At 44.2% G+C, this 25,138-nt stretch overlaps 1 protein-coding gene across 1 annotated transcript in view; it reads left to right on the forward strand.

Annotated features, from left to right (window-relative positions):
- Nucleotides 1-433: 433 nt before the first annotated feature.
- The window catches only part of LOC124712133 (protein lethal(3)malignant blood neoplasm 1), a 146,692-nt gene continuing 121,987 nt past the window's right edge, over nt 434-25,138 (forward strand). Inside the window, exon 1 of the mRNA XM_047242431.1 lies at nt 434-548. Coding sequence (XP_047098387.1) covers nt 534-548 — 15 coding nt within the window. The 5' untranslated portion in view covers nt 434-533. The remainder of the gene's footprint in view (nt 549-25,138) is intronic.

The raw sequence follows: 25,138 nt of genomic DNA on the forward strand, positions 1-25,138 counted from the left end.
ACGTCTGTAGACGTTAGGGGGCATGGGATCTTCTCCTACCCTTTACAGCAGCAACATCAACAAATACAGATGATGATGTCACTCCTACCACATAAACAGTCATATGTATCTGGCTGCCGGACGTGCAGTGTCCACTGAGGCGCGGTATTCTAGACGCTGCCGCAGAACAGAGAAGCACTCGCACCGTAATCTACGAGTACGCATCTTCCATTGTTTCCTGACTGGACGGTCACGGTGCCAAGGCAGAGAAAGGTCACTGCGTGAGGATGGGGGAAGCTTGCGCCGAAGAAGGAGGAGCATCTCGGAGCGTCCCGACGCCGGGCTACTGCGGAGGCGGCGGCCGCGTCTGTGGTGAGTGGCGTGGGGGTGGGGGGCGTTTAAAGGCGGCAAGAGGCGCCCTGCCCCCGCAGTGGCGGTTCTCCGGTGTCTGTCACAGCGCAGCGCACCGCGCTACGTCACGTCGCCTCACCACTCGCGGACCGTTTCTCCCGTCCGCCGACAGCCCGTAGCCACTGCGCGCGGGGACTCCAGCAATGGCTCTCACGCAGGTATGGCTACTTTCACAGCCGCTCCTATGCAGTTCCGCCATGCAGTGATCTGCCAAACGACACACAGACTCCCGGACTCATCCTTGCCGACCTGCGAAGATTTTTCTTTCGCGGTGCTAACCGTAGAACATTTATAACTCTCGGAGGTAGGGCTGCAGCACTGTCAGACAGTTCGTAAACGACGCTGCAGGCTATCAGTATGCACATGTACACGGCTATTATTCAGTTCACACTTACGTGTTTGAACGACGATTCCACTCTCGAGTAGCCCGTCGCAAAAGTGAGCACCCAAATCTTTCCGTACGAAATATGATTTCTCTTATTTGATCACGATACTCATTTCCCCCACTTAGGTGGCAATTTAAAAAATATTTTCACACTCGGAGGAGAAAGTTTGTGAGTGAAATTTCGTCTAAGTACCTTTCCCTAACGAAGAACACCCCTGTTTTAATGACTGCCCCCACAGCTTCCTTAGCATATCCATGACACTTTCGTGAGAAGGCGTAATGAGTTGTCCTTTGAAGTTTTTCACAGTTCTCCGTCAATGGTATGAGGTAAAGATCCCACACCTCACAATAATGCTCCACAAATGGACAAATTAGCGTACCGTAAGAAGTTTCCTTAGTAGATTTCTTTCATCTTCTGCGTTCTGTCAACAAAACGCACTCTTTGTTTGCCTCCCCAACAACAACTTTTCTTTTCATCTGTAAACAATATTTTCTGTTGCACATCTGCAAACAAACCCTAAATCGATTACATAGACTATGAGCAGCAGATGACCTCTAACGCTTGCTTCTGGAACTCCAGATGTTACTTCGGCATCAGTATACGGGTTTCCATCAATTACTGCGAACTGTGACCCCCCTGACAGGAAATCGTGACTCATGTCGCAGAGCAAAGACGATATCTCATAGCCATGTAAAAACATTGGACGATTGTAAGGAACTGTTGGTAATGTGGCCGTTTTTCGCTTTCGGCCAGGTCGAACCATCGTCAAACATTTTCAGCTTATTTACAGCGTCATACACTGTCTTTGCTACCGCATATAGCTGCCGCAACATTATAACAGTATTTTAATGCTGGAGCAGCTATACAAGTCGAGGAAGTGCGTGTAATGCTGCAGGGATAATACTGTCAGTTAGGAGCGATCAGTTTCGAACCGACAAGTTCAACCTAAGAGGGCTGTTCACGTTTGAAATTACATAGAATTAGCTATGAACTCTGAGTTTAGGTTTGACGAAAGTCCTGTATGATGATGTTGCCTCACAACAAGGAGTTCTGTACTGAAATAGGGCCTAACTATGAATGAAAATATCAGTGCTATGTGAACTTCGTAAACAGTATTATTGACAGTGATTGGTTGTCGTTTTTATCTTACGGTAAAAATTGACTTGTATTTTGATGTATTCACTGTCTCACCACGTAAATTTTTGGCAAAACAGGATTATGGTTCAAATGGCTCTGAGCACTATGGGACTTAACTGCTGTGGTCATCAGTCCCCTAGAACTTAGAACTGCTTAAACCTAACTAACATAAGGACATCACACTCGTCCATGCCCGAGGCAGGATTCGAAACTGCGACCGTAGCGGTCGTGCGGTTCCAGAGTGTAGCGCCCAGAAGCGCTCGGCCACTCCGGCCAGCAACAGGACTATGCTGAAAACATTTAAAGATGACTCACAATAGTAGTAATCGGCAACTGCCTATATCAAATCACAACTGCAGCTGCAGTAAACGATCAGTTATAAGTTTCCAGCAGGTTCCGAATATATATGCAGACATTATGTCTGTCCCTAAAACGTAAAAAGACCTGGCCAAAATTTCTGCTTGGTGTAACGAATGAAACGTTTCTTTTAATGTGAATATGTAGTACATAATGCCAGACCAAAGGGAAAGAACCTGATAGTATCCATTTAAAAGATTAGTGTTGAGCACCTGGGGTACATTACGACGTTTAAGTATTGACGGATGACCCTAAGTAACGAGGCCAAGAGTGAAAGTACGTAGTCTCTGTAGTACATTTGTCCGAAGGTTCAATGAAGGTACAATGCAACAATATCAGAAATGGCATACAAAAAGCTAATGCAACCAGTTGTTGATCATTGTTCCAGAATTTGAGGTGAAAACCAATTCAAATATGCCATAATGAGATTTTCACTCTGCAGCGGAGTGTGCGCTGATAATCTGCCAGGAAGTTTCAATTCAAATATGGTTTAGACAAGATATCTTTATTGTGCGAAAATTGGCAATCGTCTCTAAACATTAAAATTGTGAAGTCATACACACGAGTGCTAAAATGAATCCGTTAATTTCGGTTACGTGACAAATCACGTTCATCTAAAGGCTGTCAATCCAGCGAGTAATAAGGAACTATCAAAAAGTGTCCACTCGAGAACGTTGTTGCAGTTATGTACAACGTAGAGCGACTCCGATGCTGGTAAACAAGCACCTACATTTAGCCAAGAGATTAGTGTTGAATTCGTATCTTTCCGACGTGCTTGCGGTAAATGCGGAAACGTGAATAGTGGAGACGTTATTATCAGATCTGTGCTGTTATTCTTTTCTTGGCTGCCGACGGAGAAACACCGAAAGACATCCATCAGAGATAGAAGAATGTGTATGGGCCAGCATGTCTACGGAAACCACCGTTATTGAATGGCGCGTGACAAGGGACGCACTGCTTCATGATAACACACTCGCCACATCTCAAATGTCGTAACACAGAAGTTATGTGAAGGGTGCACAGTTACGAACAATTTATACTGGAACGATCGTATGGAAAATTTTGCCGGGAAAGTCGGACCAAAGACTGAGTTTTAATGGCAGGTCTTCTAAACAGACTGCCTACACTAGTCTTGTCCGTCCTCTTCTGGAGTACTGACGTTCGGTATGGGATCCTTACCAGATACGATTGACGCATTATACCGAAAACGTTGAAAGAAGGGCAGCTCGTTTTGTATTATCGCGAAATAGGAGATATAATACCACAGGTATAACACGCGAGTTTGGGTGGAAATCATTTAAACAAAGGTGTTTTTCGTTGCGGCAAAATTTCAATCACCAACGTCCTCCTTCGTAAGCGAAAATATTTTGCTGAGTCAACCTAAACAGGGAGAAATAATCATCGTAATAAAATAAGAAACCAGAGCACACACAGATAGATGTAAGTGTTCGTTTTCCCAACCGCTTTTCGGGAGTGGAACGGCACAGAAATGGTTCGAAGATAGTTCGATGAACCCTCTGCCAGGCAGTCTTACGTGAACTGTAGAGTATTCGTGTAGATGTGGAGGTAGATGTGTGAAGTGGAATATCAGCTAATGTCGATCGAAATCAGAGACGTGCCACTAGGATCGCAACAGATCAGTATAATTCCATAAATCAGGGCACAATTATTGTCCGGGAACTGTATTTGTTCATGAGATCAGGGCCGCGCAGGTTTAGCCGAGCGGTCTGGGGCGCTGCAGTCATGGACTGAGCGTCTGGTCCCGACAGAGGTTCGAGTCCTCCCTCGGGCATGGGTGTGTGTGTTGGTCCTTAGGATAATTTAAGTTAAGTAGTGTGTAAGCTTAGGGACTGATGACCTTAGCCATTAAGTCCCATAAGATTTCACACAAATTTGAACTTTTTTTTTTCATGAGAGCCAGAAAATATTAGATACAGGTTCCCAGGTAGATGGCATTTTCCTTGACTTCCGGAAGGTGTTCGATACAATTTTCCTTGACTTCCGGAAGGTGTTCGATACAGTTCCGCACTGTCACCTGATAAACAAAGTAAGAGCCTACTTAATATTAGATCAGCTGTGTGGCTGGATTGAAGAGTTTTTAGCAAACAGAACACAGCCTGTTGTTCTCAATGGATAGACGTCTACAGACGTTAAAGTAACCTCTGGCGTGCCACAGGGGAGTGTTATGGGACCATTGCTTTTCACAATATATATAAATGACCTAGTAGATAGTGTCGAAAGTTCCATGCGGCGTTTCGCGGATGATGCTGTGGTATACAGAGAAGTTGCAGCATTAGAAAATTGCAGCGAAATGCAGGAAGATCAGTAGCGGATAGGCATTTGGTGCAGGGAGAGGCAACTGACCCTTAACATAGACAAATGTAATGACAAATGTAATGTATTGCGAATACATAGAAAGAAGGATCCTTTATTGTATGATTATATGACAGCGGAACAAACACTGATAGCAGTTACTTCTGTAAAATATCTGGGAGTATGCGTACGGAACGATTTGAAGTGGAATGATCATATAAAATTAATTGTTGGTAAGGCGGGCGCCAGGTTGAGATTCATTGGGAGAGTCCTTGGAAAATGTAGTCCATCAACGAAGGAGGTGGCTTACAAAACACTCGTTCGACCTATACTTGAGTATTGCTCATCAGTGTGGGATCCGTACCAGGTCGTGTTGACAGAGGAGATAGAGAAGATCCAAAGAAGAGCGGCGCGTTTCGTCACAGGGTTATTTGGTAAGCGTGATAGCGTTACGCAGATATTTAGCAAACTCAAGTGGCAGACTCTGCAAGAGAGGCGCTCTGCATCGCTGTGTAGCTTCCTGTCCAGGTTTCGAGAGGGTGCGTTTCTGGATGAGGTATCGAATATACCTACTTATACCACCCGAGGAGATCACGAATGTAAAATTACAGATATTCGAGCGCGCACGGAGGCTTTCCGACAGTCGTTCTTCCCGGGAACCACACGCGACTGGAACAGGAAAGGGAGGTAATGACAGTGGCACGTAAAGTGCCCTCCGCCACACACCATTGGGTGGCTTGCGGAGCATAAATGAAGATGTAGATGTAGATGAACGATCGTATGGAAAATTTTGCGGGAAAGTCGGACCAAAGACTGCGTTTTAATGGCAGGTCGTCTAAACAGACTATTGACGTTCGGTATGGGATCCTTACTAGATAGGATTGACGCAGGATATCGAAAGAGTTCAAAGAAGGCCAGCTCGTTTTGTGTTATCGCGAAATAAGAGAGGTAATGCTCCAGGTATAACACGCGAGTTGGGGTGGAAATCATTTAAACAAAGGTGTTTTTGAAACTTCCTGGCAGATTAAAACTGTGTGCCCGACCGAGACTCGAACTCGGGACCTTTGCCTTTCGCGGGCAAGTGCTCTACCAACTGAGCTACCGAAGCACGATTCACGCCCGGTACTCACAGCTTTACTTCTGCCAGTACCTCGTCTCCTACCTTCCAAACTTTACAGAAGCTCTCCTGCGAACCTTGCAGAACTAGCACTCCTGAAAGAAAGGATATTGCGGAGACATGGCTTAGCCACAGCCTGGAGGATGTTTCCAGAATGAGATTTTCACTCTGCAGCGGAGTGTGCGCTGATATGAAACTTCCTGGCTGTGAGTACCGGGCGTGAGTCGTGCTTCGGTAGCTCAGTTGGTAGAGCACTTGCCCGCGAAAGGCAAAGGTCCCGAGTTCGAGTCTCGGTCGGGCACACAGTTTTAATCTGCCAGGAAGTTTCATATCAGCGCACACTCCGCTGCAGAGTGAAAATCTCATTCTGGAAACATCCTCCAGGCTGTGGCTAAGCCATGTCTCCGCAATATCCTTTCTTTCAGGAGTGCTAGTTCTGCAAGGTTCGCAGGAGAGCTTCTGTAAAGTTTGGAAGGTAGGAGACGAGGTACTGGCAGAAGTAAAGCTGTGAGTACCGGGCGTGAGTCGTGCTTCGGTAGCTCAGTTGGTAGAGCACTTGCCCGCGAAAGGCAAAGGTCCCGAGTTCGAGTCTCGGTCGGGCACACAGTTTTAATCTGCCAGGAAGTTTCATATCAGCGCACACTCCGCTGCAGAGTGAAAATCTCATTCTGGAAACATCCTCCAGGCTGTGGCTAAGCCATGTCTCCGCAATATCCTTTCTTTCAGGAGTGCTAGTTCTGCAAGGTTCGCAGGAGAGCTTCTGTAAAGTTTGGAAGGTAGGAGACGAGGTACTGGCAGAAGTAAAGCTGTGAGTACCGGGCGTGAGTCGTGCTTCGGTAGCTCAGTTGGTAGAGCACTTGCCCGCGAAAGGCAAAGGTCCCGAGTTCGAGTCTCGGTCGGGCACACAGTTTTAATCTGCCAGGAAGTTTCATATCAGCGCACACTCCGCTGCAGAGTGAAAATCTCATTCTGGAAACATCCTCCAGGCTGTGGCTAAGCCATGTCTACGCAATATCCTTTCTTTCAGGAGTTCTAGTTCTGCAAGGTTCGCAGGAGAGCTTCTGTAAAGTTTGGAAGGTAGGAGACGAGGTACTGGCAGAAGTAAAGCTGTGAGTACCGGGCGTGAGTCGTGCTTCGGTAGCTCAGTTGGTAGAGCACTTGCCCGCGAAAGGCAAAGGTCCCGAGTTCGAGTCTCGGTCGGGCACACAGTTTTAATCTGCCAGGAAGTTTCATATCAGCGCACACTCCGCTGCAGAGTGAAAATCTCATTCTGGAAAGGTGTTTTTCGTTGCGGCAAGATCTTTTTAAAAAATTTCAGTTTCTAACGTCCTCCTCCAAATGCAAAAGTATTTTGTTGAGTTCACCTAAACAGGGAGAAATAATCATCGTAATAAAACAAGAAACCAGAGCACACACAGGAAGATTTAAGTGTTCGTCTTTCCCAACCACTTTCCGGGAGGAGAACTGCACAGAAATGGTCAGAAGACAGTTCGATGAACCCTCTACCAGGCTAGTTATACGTGAACTGTAGAGTATTCGTGTAGACGTGGAGGTAGATGTGTGAAGTGGAATATCAGTTGATGTCGATCGAAATCAGAGACGTGCCACTAGGATCGCAACAGATCAGTATAATTCCATAAAACAGGGCAAAAGCAGTGTCTGGGAAACTTAAACAGGGATCTTTCGATAAAACCTCCGTAGTTTTCGCAAAACTCTGTTGCATAAATGCAGAGAAGCTATATGCATTCAAGAAGAACGTGCAACCATTCTGACGTGACGATTGCATATCTTGCATAGGAATCTCGAGGATAAGATGAGAGAAAATAAGACGCTTACAGAGGCATGTCACTCAATTTGCTCTCACTCAATGCGCGACTGGAATAGGACAAAATATCGGTAATCTATTAACAGAACGCAGCCTCCGCCACACGTTGTGTAGGGGCCAGCGGAGTAAATATGTTGAAGAAGATTGGAAACTGGGTCATGACTAAAGAACGGCGACGAGTAAAAGAAATTAAAACGCGGGAGTCGTTTACGGAAACCAGCTATTAAAGTCATTTCCTTATATCTTATACGGCTGAGGTTCAATAAGTAACGCCGCATGTTTCTTTATCTCTGGCAAATACGGCTGAACAACGCTGATTTTGTTGTGGGACATCGTGGAATATTACCGCTTCAGCCCCTACAGTTTCATGAAGTTCCGATAGGTGGCGGCGCTGTACGTAACCTTCAAAATGGCGTCTATAACGGATGTGCGTTCCATGCAAGTTGCTGAAACTGAATTTCCTTGGCGGAAAACCAGAGCATCGCAGATATTCGTAAGGATCTGCAGAATGTCTTCGACGACCTGGAAGTGAACAAAAGCATGGTGAGTCGTTGGGCGAGGCGTCTTTCATCGTCGTAACAAGGTAGCGCAAACCTTTCCATTCTGCCACGTGCTGGCTTTCCGCACACGGCTGTGACTTCTACAATGTTGGAACGTGCGGACACTCTCATTCGAGGTGATCGACGAATCACAGTCAAACATCTCGCTGCTCAACTGGACGTCTCCGATGGTAGCGCTATCAAACTCATCCACCAGCTAGGGTATTCAAAGCAGTTTGCCTGTTTGGTTCCTCGCCGCCTATTAGAAAACCATAAAGAACAACGAAGCACCATCTATGCAGGATGTCTTGTGCATTATGAGACTGATAGTCATAATTTTTGGCGAACATCGTCTTAGGTGATGAAACATCTGTTTAACACTTCGAACTGAAAAGAAAAAATGGATATCCCTGGAATGGCACCACACCACCTCTCGTCCGAAAAAAAGTTTAAATCCGCACACCCAGCCGGTAAGTTCATGGCGATGGTCTTCTGGGACACTGAAGTGGTTACTCTGTTTGATGTCCTCCCTCATGGTGCAACGATTATCTTTGAAGTGTATTGTGCTACCCTCAGTAAATTGGAGAAACGACTTCAGCGTATGTGGCTCAATCTGATGTTAGGCACCAGTGGGAAAGTACTCTCCGTGATAAGTGGATATCATACGTTTTGTGTGTGCTTCATGTCTGGGAATATTTAGCACACTATTTAATAGATTACCCATGTAATGATAGTCCGCAGGTCGTGGTCTCACGGTAGCGTTCTCGCTTCCCGGGTTCGATTCCCGACGGGGTCAGGGATTTTCACCTGTCTCGAGAAGACTGGGTGTTGTGGTGTCGTTTTCATCATCATCACCATTACGGTCGGAGGAAGACAATGGCAAACCACCTGCACTAGGACCTTGCCTAGTACAGCGGTGCGGGTCTCCCGCATCGTCCCCTACGCTCTGTTACGGAGTATGGGACTTCATCATCATCATGTAATGATAACCTGTAACAGAAAATTGCTATGGCTATTTCATCGAATAGAAGTGTTAGAATGGAACAATTTGTTTGACATTTGTTTGTAACCTGGAAGCGATTGGACTTTGCATATCACTTCTCTTTACCAGTACTATCAACCAAACACCCTGTAAAGGGTACAAATTTGCACGAGGAAGTGACAATCACCCTGTGTGACTTACGAACTGGCTGAATGATTGAAGATGGTGGATTTAAATCACCTTCCTGTGATCCATCGCCGTGGCCGAGAGGTTCTAGGCGCTTCAGTCCGGAACCGGGCGGCTGCTACGGTCGCAGGATCGAATCCTGCCTCGGGCATGGATGTGTGCGATACCTTAGGTTAGTTATGTTTAAGTAGTTGTAAGTCTAGGAGACTGATGACCACAGATGTTAAGTCCCATAGTGCTCAGAGCCATTTGAACCATTTTTTGTGATCCAAATTTAAGTTGTTATACGCGTCTTATCCTCTGTTAAAACAGCTGTTTTTTTTGCAGGAAATGGAAGTAGTATCTGAAGTACTCCCTGCCACACGCTGCAAGAGAATTTTCAGACTAGGGTACAGATATAGATATAGAGAGAAAAATATGGTATTTAATCTCCGGTTAATAATTAAAAACATATTCTGCGCGGCAAAACTACATAACCATGCAGCCTTTTGCTATGCTTTCAATGAACACCTGTAAATCTTAGCGTGGCTGGTTAGCCAAGGTTGTTCATAGGAAAAGATTAGGTGTGCATCTGGAAAGGACCATGCTTGTTACTAATGTGTTATGATTATAAAATTAACAATTTTTCTGTACTTTGTATGTGTTTGTGGTACACATTCTTTGTCTCTGGCTGATGCATCTGTTTGTTACGCACTGATATGATAAGCAGAGGCAAGAATCATTCTGAAACACTTTTTTTATAGTACTGGATAAAAGGGAAACTAATCCACGAATTATTTGTGAGTTTGTAGGGAAACCCAGACGATTTATGTCGGTATCGAGTGGGATCTGTGGTGTTCCTGACGTTTCTTCGGCGGATTCTCTCACATGGAAAAATCTAATTCCATGCTTATCCAGTGTAGAAGATTGTTTGACGTTTTGTCGCAATATGGAGTACTACTGGACTAGGAAAGGAGGGACTGCATAGACTGTGATGGTGTGCGAAGTGTGTAAAACATCGTAAGAGGAGTTTCGATGCTGAAATAACGTTACAATTTTATTGCAGACAGTGCGGAAAACGAACGAGTATGAGGAAGAATACATGGTTCGGCTCTTCCAAACTATCCACCCAGACCAGCGTAATTCTTCTATCTTGATGCATTCGAGACTACATCTTGCAAGCAACAGCATCGGAAACTGACTTATCTGCTAATACCGTGTGCGACTATTTCAGATTTTGCAGAGAAGTGTGTTATGTAACAGCGACGAACGATAGTGTACTGATTGGTACACCGAGTAAAGTTGCTGAAGTGGACGAATCTCACATAGCAAGAAGGGAGAACCAGAGGGGACGACCTTCAAAGAGTGAAATCGATCATATTTGGGAATTCGGTGGAACAGAACGAGAATCCCGGAAGTGTTTCATTGTCAGAGTATTGTCCAGAGACAAGGTCATTTTAGTGCGTCTGATAAAGCACTTCATACTGCCTGGTAGTAAAGACATCACAGACGGATTTCAGTCCGACAAGACACTCAGAGCAGAAGGATTCAACCACTATTACAAGTATTTTTGTAACGCTCTTCTTTTGTCGTCGCTGTAGTGAACACCGTAAACATACTCATAACGCCCGCCATCAGAGTCGCATGATCAATTTAGGATCGCACGTTAGATATGTATCGTTTGGACCCCATGACTTCGATAGGCAATCATTCTTGGAAATTACCACATTATTAGATTTTCATTGATTTCTCTAAATAGCTTCTGGAAAATGCCGGGATGGTTCCTTCGAAAGTGCACGGTCGATTCCCTTCCCCATCCTTGCATAACCCGATGGGACCGATGACCTCGTTGTTTCGCCCACTGCCCCAAATCAACCAACCAACTCTTCCGTTGTCAAAATGTGTGACGTATATGGGATCTGGAATGAGGATCCAGTTTATTTTTTGTCCTCTCCTTTCGGAAATGTTTTTTGAGCTCTGTCGAAATGTTGGGTATACTTATGAATCTCTCACAAGCTTACAAAAGGTGTTATCAAAACATTACCTTCAAGCTTGAAGTCTTTCTGACAATTTTATTGCCTTATGCATACCTTATTCATCCCTAGAAGATCATTTTATATATAAATTGTCTTGGCTTAGTTCTTCTAGCATCAATGCTGATCTCCATCAGATTCCAGTAGAAGGGATGAGAGACCGACTAATGTGACTATCGAGTCGCTGCGTGTTGGCGCTGGCAGCGGTGTGGCGGTGAAAGTGTGAAAACGGTTGCCGAATCAACAGGCGCTAATTAGAAAAGGCACCTCGCACGTGCTTTCGAATGGACGCTTTTAAAACGACGGCCAGTGTAAACAAACTGACCGTTTCTCCCCTCTGATCTTCACCTGACTCAACCCAAATTACGACAGAGGAGACACTAGTAGGACATATTTAGCTATAACCAGCGCTTTTCAAACATTAAATGTGTAAATGAACGTCGAATTAAAGCCCGCTCTCAACGCAGTTTTTTGCTTTCACAATAAAATCAATGACAGTTTTTCCTCAAACATTCGTTTTTGCACGCTACCGATCGATATAGAGAAAGGAAACGCTGAAGAAAAATTCACCAAAACGGAGTAGTAAGAACAATTATCGTTGTGATATTGACGACAGCTATGGGAAGGTTTTCCGCATCTTGACAATGGAAGTCACGATCTAGAAATCAGTGAGGCACATGGTAGCGGGAAATAGTACCACATGTGACACTGACATATACACAAGCATCCGTGAAGTTCCTCTGCTGCCAAAATGAATTCTTAGTCTTTGTTTAAGATCAGTGAATCCTCCGCGCCCAGTTCTTCAAGGCATCGACTCCCACGTATATAACGCCTTCAAATATCAAGTTACTTTACAAATGACTTAATGTGTTGCATGTTTTACGTTAAACATGTAAGTGAGGTACGTTAAGAAAAAGGTTTGGAATAAACTTTATGACCTCGCTGTCTGGTCTCCTCCCCCAAGCAACCCAACCAACCCAATAAACGCCGGCCGTTGGTGGCCGAGCGGTTCTGGCGCTTCAGTCTGGAACCGCGCGACCGCTATGGCCGCAGGTTCGAATCCTGCCTCGGGCATGGATGTGTGTGTTGTCCTTAGGTTAGTTAGGTTTAAGTAGTTCTAAGTTCTAGGGGACTTATGACCTCAGCAGTTGAGTCCCATAGTGCTCAGAGCCATTTGAACCAACCCAATAAACTTTCAAGTTTGTTGGTCGTCGCTAATCGCTGTCACTATCAAACACTGGATGGGTATATTCTGGGTAATTTTGGCACCATTTTAAGCAAAAATTTTTCATGCATGTGCATTTCTACGACCTTTTATCCCCTGAATTATGCGGCATACAATGACATAATTTTGCAGATGCATCCAGTGCATACCGTCAGAAAAATGTGTCGTGAATACAGATAGTAGGATATCAGTAATAAACTGAAACATTATGCCTGATGAAATTCTACTACTTGAATAGCGAAAATATAGCAGAGCGATAAACATTTTCCCGTTCATTATTTTGTGCCGGGCGTCAATGAGAAAAAGTTTCGTAAAAGTTTGAACGTCCGTGTTAATTTGTCAATTCCATTCTCAATCTTTTACATTTCTTCATCCTGCTGCACTCAGCCGTTTTCGTCGGATGGAAACGTTGGAAAAGCAAAGTGACAATCCGGAGAAAAATATTACCATTAGGAAAGCCACGCATTTCAAACCTGTTATACGTAATTGCAGTGTCTCAATCTGTCCTCGTAGGTAAACGGCTGGTTCCAGACGAGACATACTTCAACTCTGGCAGCGTGTTTCATCGGTGCGTTCTCCACTTACAAGGGATGCGTGGAATAATTAGACGCTGTAATTTCAATCATCACGTTGGGATTAGCAGCGACCTTTCACGCATCTGGCACGCCGTCAAGAAGTGCGCTCGGCAAAAACATTCTTGCACTGCAGTCACGTCCGTTGTCCTGGCAGGAGATCTCGGTACATCTGCAATCGAAAGCTGCCCGTCTCCGGTTCACTCTTCGCGACCTTCCAAGAACGGCGGCTACAACACCTGCGATACGTCAACGACGTCCTGTAGCAGTAGAAGAAAGGCTGCTTTCAGCACATGGTGGTTAAATATGCGCTTCTCAGAAAGTGTGATTTACTCTCGATTTAGTTTGTTCTATTTATGACTGCAGGATCGAGACTCAGTAATCGCTTGTGCGAAATCTGAAATGCCTCTGCTCCTGATCACACATTTGATTCTCATCATTGTGAGCCGTTGGCGTGTGAGTTGGTGGAACGTACTGAAGTTCTGAGGAATGCTCCCTTTTAATTGCTTACTGAAGTCAGTTGACATATCCTAGCACCGTACTAATCTCCGAAATTGTGTTAAAACTTACTAATTTAGGGGCGAGTTGGCACTAACTATTCACTACAGGCCATTAAAACCGCTACACCAACAAGAAATGTAGATGATAAATGGGTATTCATTGGACAAATATATTATACTAGAACTGACATGTGATTACATTTTCATGCAATTTGGGTGCACAGATCCTGAGAAATCAGTACACAGAACAACCACCTCTGGCCGTAATAACGGCCTTGATACGCCTGGGCATTGAGTCAAACAGAGCTTGGATGGCGTGTACTGGTACAGCTTCCCATGGAGCTTCAACACGATACCACAGTTTATCAATAATAGTGACTGGCGTATTGTGACGAACCAGTTGCACGGCCACCATTGACCAGACGTTTTCAATTGGTGAGAGATCTTGAGAATGTGCTGCCCAGGGCAGCAGTCGAACATTTTCTGTATCCAGAAAGGCCCGTACAGGACCTGCAACATGCGGTCGTGCGTTATCCTGCTGAAATGTAGGGTTTCGTAGGGATCGAATGAAGGGTGCAGGTCTTGCGAATCTGCATTCGTAGGTGAATACTGTAAGAACATTATGCACGCATAATAGCACGTCTGAAAAAAAGTTTGGAAATTTGTGGTAAGTCTTATGGGACCAAACTGCTGAGGTCATCGGTCCCTAAACTTACACGCTATTTAATATAACTTAAACTAACTTGCGCTAAGAAAGACACACGCACCCATGACCGAGGCAGGACTCGAACCTCCGACGGGGTAAGCCACGCGGGTCGTGACAAGACGGCCGAGACAGTGCGGCTATCCCGCACGGCAGCTCGTCTGGCGTGGTGATTATAATAATATGACATAACATACACTACTCGCCATTAAAATTGCTACACCACGAATATGACGTGCTACAGACGCGAAATTTAACCGACAGGAAGAAATTGCTGTGATATGCAAATGATTAGCTTTCCAGAGCATTCACACAAGGTTGGCGCCGGTGGCGCTACCTACAACGTGCCGACATGCGGAAAGTTTCCAACCGACTTCTCATACACAAACAGCAGTTGACCGGCGTTGCCTGGTGAAACGTTGTGGTGATGCCTCGTGTCAGGAGGATATATGCCTACCATCACGTTTCCGACTTTGATGAGGGTCGGATTGTAGCCTATCGCGATTGCGGTTTATCGTATCGCGACATTGCTGCTCTCGTTGGTCGAGATCCAATGACTGTTAGCAGAATATGGAATCGGTGAGTTCAGGAGGGTAATATGGAACGCCGTGCTCGATCCCAACGGCCTCGTATCACTAGCAGTCGAGATAACAGGCATCTTATCCTCATGGCTGTAACGGATCGTGCAGCCACGTCTCGATCCCTGAGTCAACAGATGGGGACGTTTGCAAGACAACAACAATCTGCACGAACAGTTCGACGACGTTTGCAGCAGCATGGACTATCAGCTCGGAGACCATGGCTGCGGTTACCCTTGACGCTGCATCACAGCTTGCGATGGCGTACTCACCGACGAGCCTGGGTGCACGAATGTCATTTTTTTGGATGGATCCAGGTTCTGTGTACAGCAGCATCATGATGGTCGCATCCGTGTTTGGCGACATCGCGGTGAACGCAGATTGGAAGCGTGTACTCGTCATCGCCATACTGGCGTATCATCCGGCGTGATGGTATGGTGTGCCATTGATTACACGTCTGGGTCACCTGTTGTTCACATTGATGGCACTTTGAACAGTGGACGTTACATTTCAGATGTGTTACGACCCGTGGCTCTACCCTTCATTCTATCCCTACGAAACCCTACATTTCAGCAGGATAATGCACGACCGCATGTTGCAGGTCCTGTACGGGCCTTTCTGGACACAGAAAATGTTCGACTGCTGCGCTGGCCAGCACATTCTCCAGATCTCTCACCAACTGGAAACGTCTGGTGGCCGAGCAACAGGCTCGTCACAATACGCCAGTCACTATTATTGATGAACTGTGGTATCGTGTTGAAGCTGCATCGTCAGCTGTACCTGTACACGCCATCCAAGCTCTGTTTGACTCAATGCCCAGGCGTATCAAGGCCGTTATTACGTCCAGAGGTGGTTGTTCTGTGTACTGATTTCTCAGTATCTATGCACTCAAATTGCGTGAAAATGTAATCACATGTCAGTTCTAGTATAATATATTTGTCCAATGAATACCCGTTTATCATCTGCATTTCTTCTTGGTGTAGCCATTTTAATGGCCAGTAGTGTATTAAGGCACAACCACAGGCGTACAGTCATTTTACCCTCGTTCAATCGAAAATGATATAGGCAGAAAAATCAATAACATTGGTGTGAACTACTCTCTACCACACACCGTACAGTGACTTACGGAGGCTATATACACTGAAGCACCAAAGAAACTGGTATATGCATGCGTATTCAAATACAGGGATATGTAAACAGGCAGAAGACGGCGGTGCCATCGGCAACGCCTATGTAAGACAACAAGTGTCTGGCGCAGTTCTAAGATCGGTTACTGCTGCTATAACAGCACGTTGTCAAGATTCAAGTGAATTTTGATGTGGTGTTGTACGCGGTGCATGAGCAGTGGGATACAGCATCTCTGAGGTGGCGATGAAGTGAAGAATTTTCCCGAACAACCATTTTATGAATGTACCGTGAATGTCACGAATCCCGTAATACTCCTTACCAATAACGGGACCAATGATGACTGAAGAGAATCGTTCAATGTAAAGGAAGTGCAACCCTTCCGCAAATTGCTGCAGATTTCAATGGTGGGCCATCAACAAGAGCTAGCGAACCATTCAACGAAACATCGATACGGGCTTTCGGAACCGAAGAACCACTCGTGTACCCTTGATGACAGCACGACACAATGCTTTACGACACGCCTGGCCCCTTCAACTCCGACACTGGAGTATTGATGACTGGAAACATGCCGCCTAGCCGGACGAGTCTCGTTTCAAATTGCATCGAGCGGATGGATGTGTACGACTATGGAAACAACTTCATGAATCCATGGACCCTGAATGTTAGCAGGGGAATTTTCAAGCTGGTGGAGACTCTGTAATAGTGTGGAGACTCTGACAGGTGACAGGTACGTAAGCATCCTGTCTGACCTCCTGTATCTATTTATATCCATTGCGCATTCCGCTGGACTTGGGCAATTCCAGAAGGAAAATGTGACACCCCACACGTCCAGAATTGCTACAGAGTCGCTCCAGGAGTACTCTTCTGAGTTTAAACACTTCCGCTGGCCACCAAACTCCCCAGACATGAACATTATTGAGCATATCTGGGATGCTTTGCAGCGTGCTATTCAGAAGAGATCTCCATCCGCTCGTACTCTCACAGATTTGTGGACAGCCCTGCAGGATTCATGGTGTCAGTTCCCTCCGGCACTACTTCTGACATTAGTCCATTCCACGTTGTGTTGCGGCACTTCTGCGCCCTCGCGGGTGCCCTACAGGATATTAGGCAGGTGTACCAGCTTCTTTGGCTCTTCAGTGTACATAGACGCACAGTGACATCTAGCTACAACATGGGATTGAGGTGAGTGCCTGTAGTATAGAAGGACAGGTGTCGAGTCAGCCGGTTCCTGGGCCCACGGAGACGGCAGGACAGTGAAAGGAAGGTCTCAGGAGAAACCGATCAGCGACTGCTATCGACCCACGGGGTCAGCCCGGTCAGCCTGCCGTAATTGCGGCCCGCGTCGCAGATGTAATCTCCAGCTACCTGTGACTGCCAGAGCCGCCTCCCGCCGTACACTTTACTGCGGGCTGTTGAAATATGTTACTCCCTCGCGTCATGAACAGGAAGTGGCGTAATGAATGGACCAAACGATTTCCACCTCAATTACGGCGTTACAGTAGATGTCCTTCTGACCAGCCATGCTGGAGTAAGTCATTACACTAAGCACAGCGCCTGGGTACTTTTACAAAACATCTGATCATAGCAGCGTCCTTGACACCTCCTACTACGATTTACGTTCCTTATCATGTACTTGTATCATCTTTTACTCAAATGACATACTGCAACTGTCACAACCCACCTCCTATCTCCGGTTCTTTCGGTGCTAAACTTGTAAAATACCACCAACGTACGTGACTTTTTTGCGTTGGGTCCTTGAGGTGGAGCCTTCAGAGCGACCATCCGAGACTTATCTGGTAAGGAGGCTTTCTATTGCAGTTTATTTGTTGAAATGTTCTTGGGTCGACGAAGAACGTTATCTGGCGTCTGCACTTCATTTACACAATTTAATTACCCCGCTGTTGGATGCGAAAACGTTACTTCGTTGAATAGGGATCTAGCTACTATACTACATCGTCCATAATAAGTGAATGTTTCGGATGCGCGACACTCTGTAGCTTCAAAATACTTGATAAACAACTATTTTAAATCCCTTAAGCAATGTACAAATTAGTTGTTATTCGACAGCTGTTCAGGACGAACCCACTGTCAGGAACCTTACACTTGTGTTAGTTACGTCAGAGTCCTGAAGAAGCGGAACCATCCAGCTGTTTTATTCCATGTCATACCGCCATTTAGCTACGTTTGTTCTGACGGACAGCGAAATTCGGATTCAAAGTACCGAGTTTCGTAGATCTAATTTTTAGTCATATTTTCGGCTGAAAATGCGGCTTTTTTGGCGCGATACCGGCAGTGATCTAAAAATCAAAGATAATTAATTGAAACCCTCAGCTGCCGACAGATGTTGATATACCTCGATGGGGACAACTGAAAATGTGTGCCACGACCGGGACTCGAAACCGGGATATCCTGCTTACATGGCAGACGCTCTATCCATCTGAGCCACCGAGGACACAGATGAATAGTGTGACTGCAGGGACTTGTCTCTTGCACGCTTCCCGTGAGACCCACATTCGCAAATATCCACAATCTACATACGTAGTGTACCTAATAGATGTTTGCCCATCCACTCATTACTCGCGCACACTAAGGCGACTATTCCCGTAAGAGTTTGGGAAACCTGCGCGCAGTCGCGCTATTCATCTGTGTCCTCACTGTCTCAGATGGATAGAGCCTCTGCCATGTAAGCAGGATATCCAGGGTTCGAGTTCCGGTCGGGGCACACATTTTCAGCTGTCCCCATCGAGGTATATCAACAACACCTGTCAGCAGCTGAGGGTTTCAATTGATTATCATTTATTCTAGAGAAGCTGCACGGTCATCAATGGTACCTGTTCTTTCGAGAACAGTTACTATCTTCATATATATAAAAATAAAAGGACTACGTTTGTTAATACCCAAGATGACTGCTCATAGCTGTGGTGGTCCTACCTACAAGGTTATCTATCCTCGCAGTAAGCTTGACAGAATTCAAGACGTGAGACAGAATCGACGGTGTTCACAGGGGACCAACAATACTGTGCTGGTAATCAAACTCACGTTTACTGCTGAAGGGGCAGCCTAGAGGCAGGCGTTGGTCACTGTAACTTTGACACTCTGTAGCGTGGTTGAATGACGTGTCTTGATAAGGGCTCCAGTTCTCAGTTTGTTCCCTAAGCTCTTGAAGTTTGCTGATATCATTTTGTTACGCTCTGTGTATATCTCGGAGATTAATAGCGTGAGTAGCTTGAGTCCACTGTCCTTTACTATTATGGTTGTTATTATCACTATACTAACCGCAGCAGATCACATTACTTCATCATTTTAAACAAAAAATCCCTCAGGAGATCTGCCACCATACTTGAAACTGTACCATAATACACTTATCTTGGTCACAAAATAGTTTCTTTTTATTTATTATCTCATGACTTGTTTCCGGGGAACCCAATCATCAGATCTATTAAAAAATAACAAAGAGTTTGGACACTTATGGTGTTACTGAATGTAGTAGAAACGGACAAGATACATTTCATTGATTTTAACAGATCTGATAACGGGATTCTCCTGAAATGCGTCATGAGGTAATAAGTATAAAAATTATTCGATGTCTAGGACAAGTTCATTATCATTGAAAGCACATTACTTTTCAATATACTCAAAACACATGTTGCTGTTATGGTTTATGGTTCTCCTAATATAACACGAATCATAATTTGCAGTCTGTATATTGTTGTTCAATATCTTCACTTACACTGTTACTTACTTACATATTACAGTACCAAAGTTTGGCGCAGTCCTTGTCAACTGATAGGAAACTCTCGAATGTTGTGTTGTAACTCTGTTGGTATGGGCACTAAGACACCGAAAGATCTCGTCAATAAATCTACTTTCTTCGCGCAAGACGCTGAATATTTCACGATTTGGACAGACATGGGACATTAAAAAATAATTTAAAACCGAAACAAATAGCCAGAGCAGTATCGAATAGCAACTTCCCTCTCTCCAACATATCAGTAATGCGTGTGTAGAACATTGGCAACAATAAATCATCGTCGACGTTAAAATCTGGTCAGGGCTGTCTGCATCTATATTCTGCAAGAAACAGTGAAGAGTAAACCATTATACCACATATTACTGTATCTTTCACGGGATAGCTTGCGTCTGTCTTCAAGGGTCTGGCAGTTCATGCTTTTCAGCATCTCTGTCAGGTAACAAACTTGTGACCATTCATTCTGTCCTTTTTGTAATCGTTCTTATTGGTCATATATAGTATGGATCCCATACACATTAGAAATGTTCTAAAATACGTCGCGCGAATGCTTTGCAAGCCGTCTTCTTTGTAGATCGAATGCGTTTTCCTAACTTCATGCCAATGAATCTAAATCTGCCATCTGCTTTACCTACGACTGAGCCAATGCGAAAATTCCATTTCATATCCATACAGACTGTTACATACAGGTATCTGTTTGATCTGAGGAGGAGCTGTAGTGATGGTATGCTTTTAGCAATGCTTATCCCGAGAGCGGTTAATATTTGGCTTAAGGGGGGTAGGACGTCAAATTAATTTCCTCTGTCGATACTTTTACAAATAAATTAATGAAACTATGTCCCTGTGATCAGGAAGAATTCAGGATTCACACTCAGAGCAGTGGAAGTTCAAAAACACAACAAAATAAATTTTTTTATACGTGGAATTTCATAATTTTTTTCACTTACTATTGGCTGCATTTGTTGCTATAGGCACACTTGTCTTCATAAGTACGAGAGATTGTTCTATGAATTTTGCACAGCTTACAAACCATACTTACAGGTGTATGAAACTCTAGAATTTTATTTAATATATGAAAGAATGAATGAGCTGTTACATTTTAAACATCATGTTTAGAAAAAACTCAAATTTTATAGATAATTATCTCAGTTTTTACCACATTTTTTAATATATTTGGAAAATTCTAGAGTTTTGCATTAAAGAGTTTGTGTTTAATAAGCATGCCAAATTTGAAAGTAATAGGATATTTATTTTGGATGTTACATGTACCTAAGTACATAAATTTGTGTTGTGTGGAAAATGGCTTTTAAAGTTTCTGCTTTTATTTGGCATTCTTTTAGAACTGTCCAGCACCATAACTAGGTTCTTTTTCATTTCTAAGTCAGTTTTCTTTCTTTTCACATTCCTATGATGCACTCTTCTTGATTTTATCTCCTCCAAAAATGATTTATCTGCTTTCACTATACACTCTCTGTCGATCGCATACAAAGCTTTGATGCAGTTCACTCCGGGCTAAATTCTCATTTTCTCTAAAACATATACCTGTTTTGTACACCATCATTAAAATATGAAACTGCACCATAAACACTAATAGGAGGTGCATTTCTTCCCACAAAAATGGTTTTTGGCAATCTTTACCATACACATTGATTAATACTTTCATTTGGGTTTTGGGTACCAACATGAAGACATTTCTGAATATAAAACAAACATTTGAATTCTACAGAGCGAAATATAATTACATATGACAGAACAATGCTGTGCAGAGGTGTGTGGCACTGCATCTTGGTACACTTAAGACCAAATAACGCGCTTTATAGTTTCTCGAATATATATTGTTTATACATATAACTATTCAGGAAGACGTGAGCTACAAAATAGCCATATTTTTGAAAAATCGATTTTTTTTCAATTTTCGAAGTCCTGTCCCTCCTTAAGGCATTCACATCACACGAATATACAGCCGGCTCCAGACACCCCCATCTTCACTGCTTCCCGTATTTGAGCAGTTTTGTCAGTCCTCTTCAGATGCTCCTGTGATCCATGAAAATGAAGGCAGTTCCACTACATCACGGAAAATTCGGATATGCCCTTCCACTTTCTCGACAAATGTCATACCCAGTCACCAAAGGTGCTACGAAGATTCGCAGCAGTGTTTGGGCACCTCTCATCACAGATGGCCAGGCAATGACTCCATGTCCATCGTAATCATCACGACCCTCTATCTTTGGCGCACCATGGCGAGATGCGCACATTCGCCGTAAAAGAAGATTCCCATACGCGGTTGTCAAACTGAATTCGGTTTCATTTGAGAACATTACCCTGGCCTGAATTATTGCTACAGTGGTGCAGTGGGTGAACCAAAACTTCCGGGTGTCCATTTTACTCTGAACAGCTGTAGTAGAAGGACCGTCCGGGAAGGGTCTGGAGTAATTTTAGAGGAACCGGCGGTCCTCTACATTTATGGTATACGTAATATGAACTGATCACCACCATGCAGCCAAGGAGCCCCGCTGTGAACATGTGAAACAATGTACCATTCCCTTGCAGGCTTTCTTTCGTCAGCTGTGAGATGATACACATCGTACTGACAATGGAATGCTCTTGTGGTCTTCCTTCAACAATGTTATTCATTGCAGCCATCAGTTTCATGCTACAACTGATTGCATCCTCTTACAATGGTCTTCAGGTGTCTGGTTTTCCCACCTACCTGCACCAGATATTATCTTACGAGTTAGAAGTGATTACACCGGCGTGTGCACTGCTGGGGTAGACCGCTTGTTAGCTTCTTCTGCCAGTAGCTTCATGTAACGACATTACTGCGACGCAGAGTCACTTGTGGAAATCTTGTTGTTATCCAGTAATTATCAAGTAGTGTACGAGGACACCAGTAACAAAATACTCTCTAGGACAAAAGAAAAGTCCGCAGCTCGTGGTCGTGCGGTAGCGTTCTCGCTTTCCGCACCCGGGTTCCCGGGTTCGATTCCCGGTGGGGTCAGGGATTTCCTCTGTCTAGTGATGACTGGGTGTTGTGTGATGTCCTTAGGTTGGTTAGGTTTAAGTAGTTCTAAGTTCTAGGGGACTGATGACCATGGATGTTAAGTCCCATAGTGCTCAGAGCCATTTGAACCATTTTTGAACAAAAGAAAAAGACGCGCCACGAAGAAATTAGTCGATAGGGACGGAAATCGAGAGATGTGATGTACACGTACGGACAAAAAATGATTACAATTTCAGACAAAATAGCTGATTTATTCAAAGGAAAGAGCTTCACAAATTGAGCAAGACAGTAACGTATCGGTTCACCTTGTAATGGTTCTTTATTTACGTGACCATTACGGCACTCCAACACCAGTTCTCGATACCAGTAATATCGTACTACTTTTCTGCGAAGTAACAGACACATTTTTGTGACAATATTCACATTTGGTTTTATTAATGTGTAGGTACTCCGATGTATCGATATATGACAGTGATATGGTTCTTGTGTGTATTCATTTCTGAGACTGTCATAATCTTTGACTTACTTGTAACCATTTTGGCGCGAATTGGCACAGAGCAGTCTTTGTTTCACTTTGCAGAAGTTAAGTTGTTATTTCGCTTTGTAAAAGAACAGTCAGGTCTTGTGTTTGGTTAAAGTGGAAATTAAATATATGAAGATTGATAAAAAACTGTTTTCTTGATGATGTGACAATTCAGAAGAAGTATATCTGAATTTTCAAGATGTTTAATAAAAATGTGGATCTTGAACACCAAGTCAAAAATTATTTCTACCATACCATTGTTCTGATCTGGGACTGTTTGATCATTAAGAATTTCCTGAAAAACGCATTTGTTAGGTCTTCAAATATTGCTAAAATACAGATGTGGACCTTCTAGCAATCAAAGTGGAATCACCCTAGAATCAACAAGATGAGCCGTAACAACTTCGACGAAATCTACGTGGGTACCCACTCAAGATAAGTGCCAAAATTAATGACCTTTTTACAGTGACTTCATTATTTCCATTCCTACGATACCATCCATAGTCAATAACTTTGTTGTTTCCCGATAAAGCGAACATATGGTGCGTGTGCAACATTATTAATCTGATTTCTAACCTACTTTGTAAGTGGTGGTATTGTTAGAACCTCTAGTCTTTATGCAAGCCGCTATTCGGCTTGACATTCATTGATAGATTCGTTGGACGTCCTCGTGAGGAATATCGTGCCAAAATCTGTTCAATTTCCGCTTTAGACCGTCAAAACCTCAAGATGGTTGGAGAACCCTGGCCATAATGGTCGAAATCTTCTCAGTTGAGGAGAGATCTGGCGACCTTGCTGGCAAGAGTAAGGTTCGGCAAGCACGAAGAGAAGTATTAGAAACTGTCACCGTGTCCAGGATGAAATTATTTTGTTTAAATGTAAATCCAGGATAGCTTCATCCCATGTAGGCTTTCACGGCCGGCGTTTTCATCAGTAAACACTTCCGGGCTAAGTTGCCGTGGTCGATCTGTAAAACTTCTTCTCCCTGACGTTTCGTTCTCAACTACGGAGAACATCTTCCGAGGTGAGTCGACGACTGGCTGCTAGGAGCTGGGGCTGCCGCTTATATGGAGATCGTAGAGGGTGCCACCGCACGTCACGTGGCGTCGATGTGTAGCTATCTCTGGCTATCGTCTGTTCTCTCGATTGCAGGCAATCGATTGTCACGTGATTGATGCAACGTCGACCGCCATATCTTGTCCAATTTTAATCCTTCTTCTTTACGTTTAAAATTGTATTGATGTTTGTGGATTTCAATTGCCTCTCTATATATACGTGTATAATAATGCGGCGTCCTCGCTAGCACGCTTGTCTCACCAAATTTTATTTCGTGATCTTCATCCTTTAAAACATGTTCCGCTACTGCCGATTTGTCGATATGTCCCAAGCGACAGTTTCTTTTGTGCTCCGTCAACCGTGTATTGATGTTTCTTTTTGTACTTCCTATGTAAACCCTGTCACAACTACACGGAATTTTATATACCCCTGGGGTGACTAGGGGGTGACGAGCATCTTTTATTGATCTTAGGCATTCACTAATTTTCTTGGTAGGTCTGAAAATAGTCTCCACCTGAAACTTGGCTAGAACTTTCCCAGTGCGATCCGTGATGTTATGGATGAACAGAAGAAATATTTTTCCAGCTGATGGTTGTTGCTGTCTCCTAATTTTAGGCATTTTTCTACTTGGGTGAAGTGCTCGGTTAATCTCGTTTTTCGTATAACCATTTTTTCGCAAAAGCCATTCGTAAGTGATTTAGTTCTTCTTGTAAGTAGCCTGGTTCACAAATATTATTGGCCCTATCCACTAGTGTTTTTAAGACCCCCCTCTTTTGCCTAGGGTGGTGGTTTGAGTTCTTATGGAGGTAGCGATCAGGATAGCTTGTCATGAAGGACAACAACAAAACGTAGCGCAGGAT

The sequence above is a fragment of the Schistocerca piceifrons genome, chromosome 8 (genome assembly GCF_021461385.2).
Source record: "Schistocerca piceifrons isolate TAMUIC-IGC-003096 chromosome 8, iqSchPice1.1, whole genome shotgun sequence".
NCBI lineage: Eukaryota > Metazoa > Arthropoda > Insecta > Orthoptera > Acrididae > Schistocerca > Schistocerca piceifrons.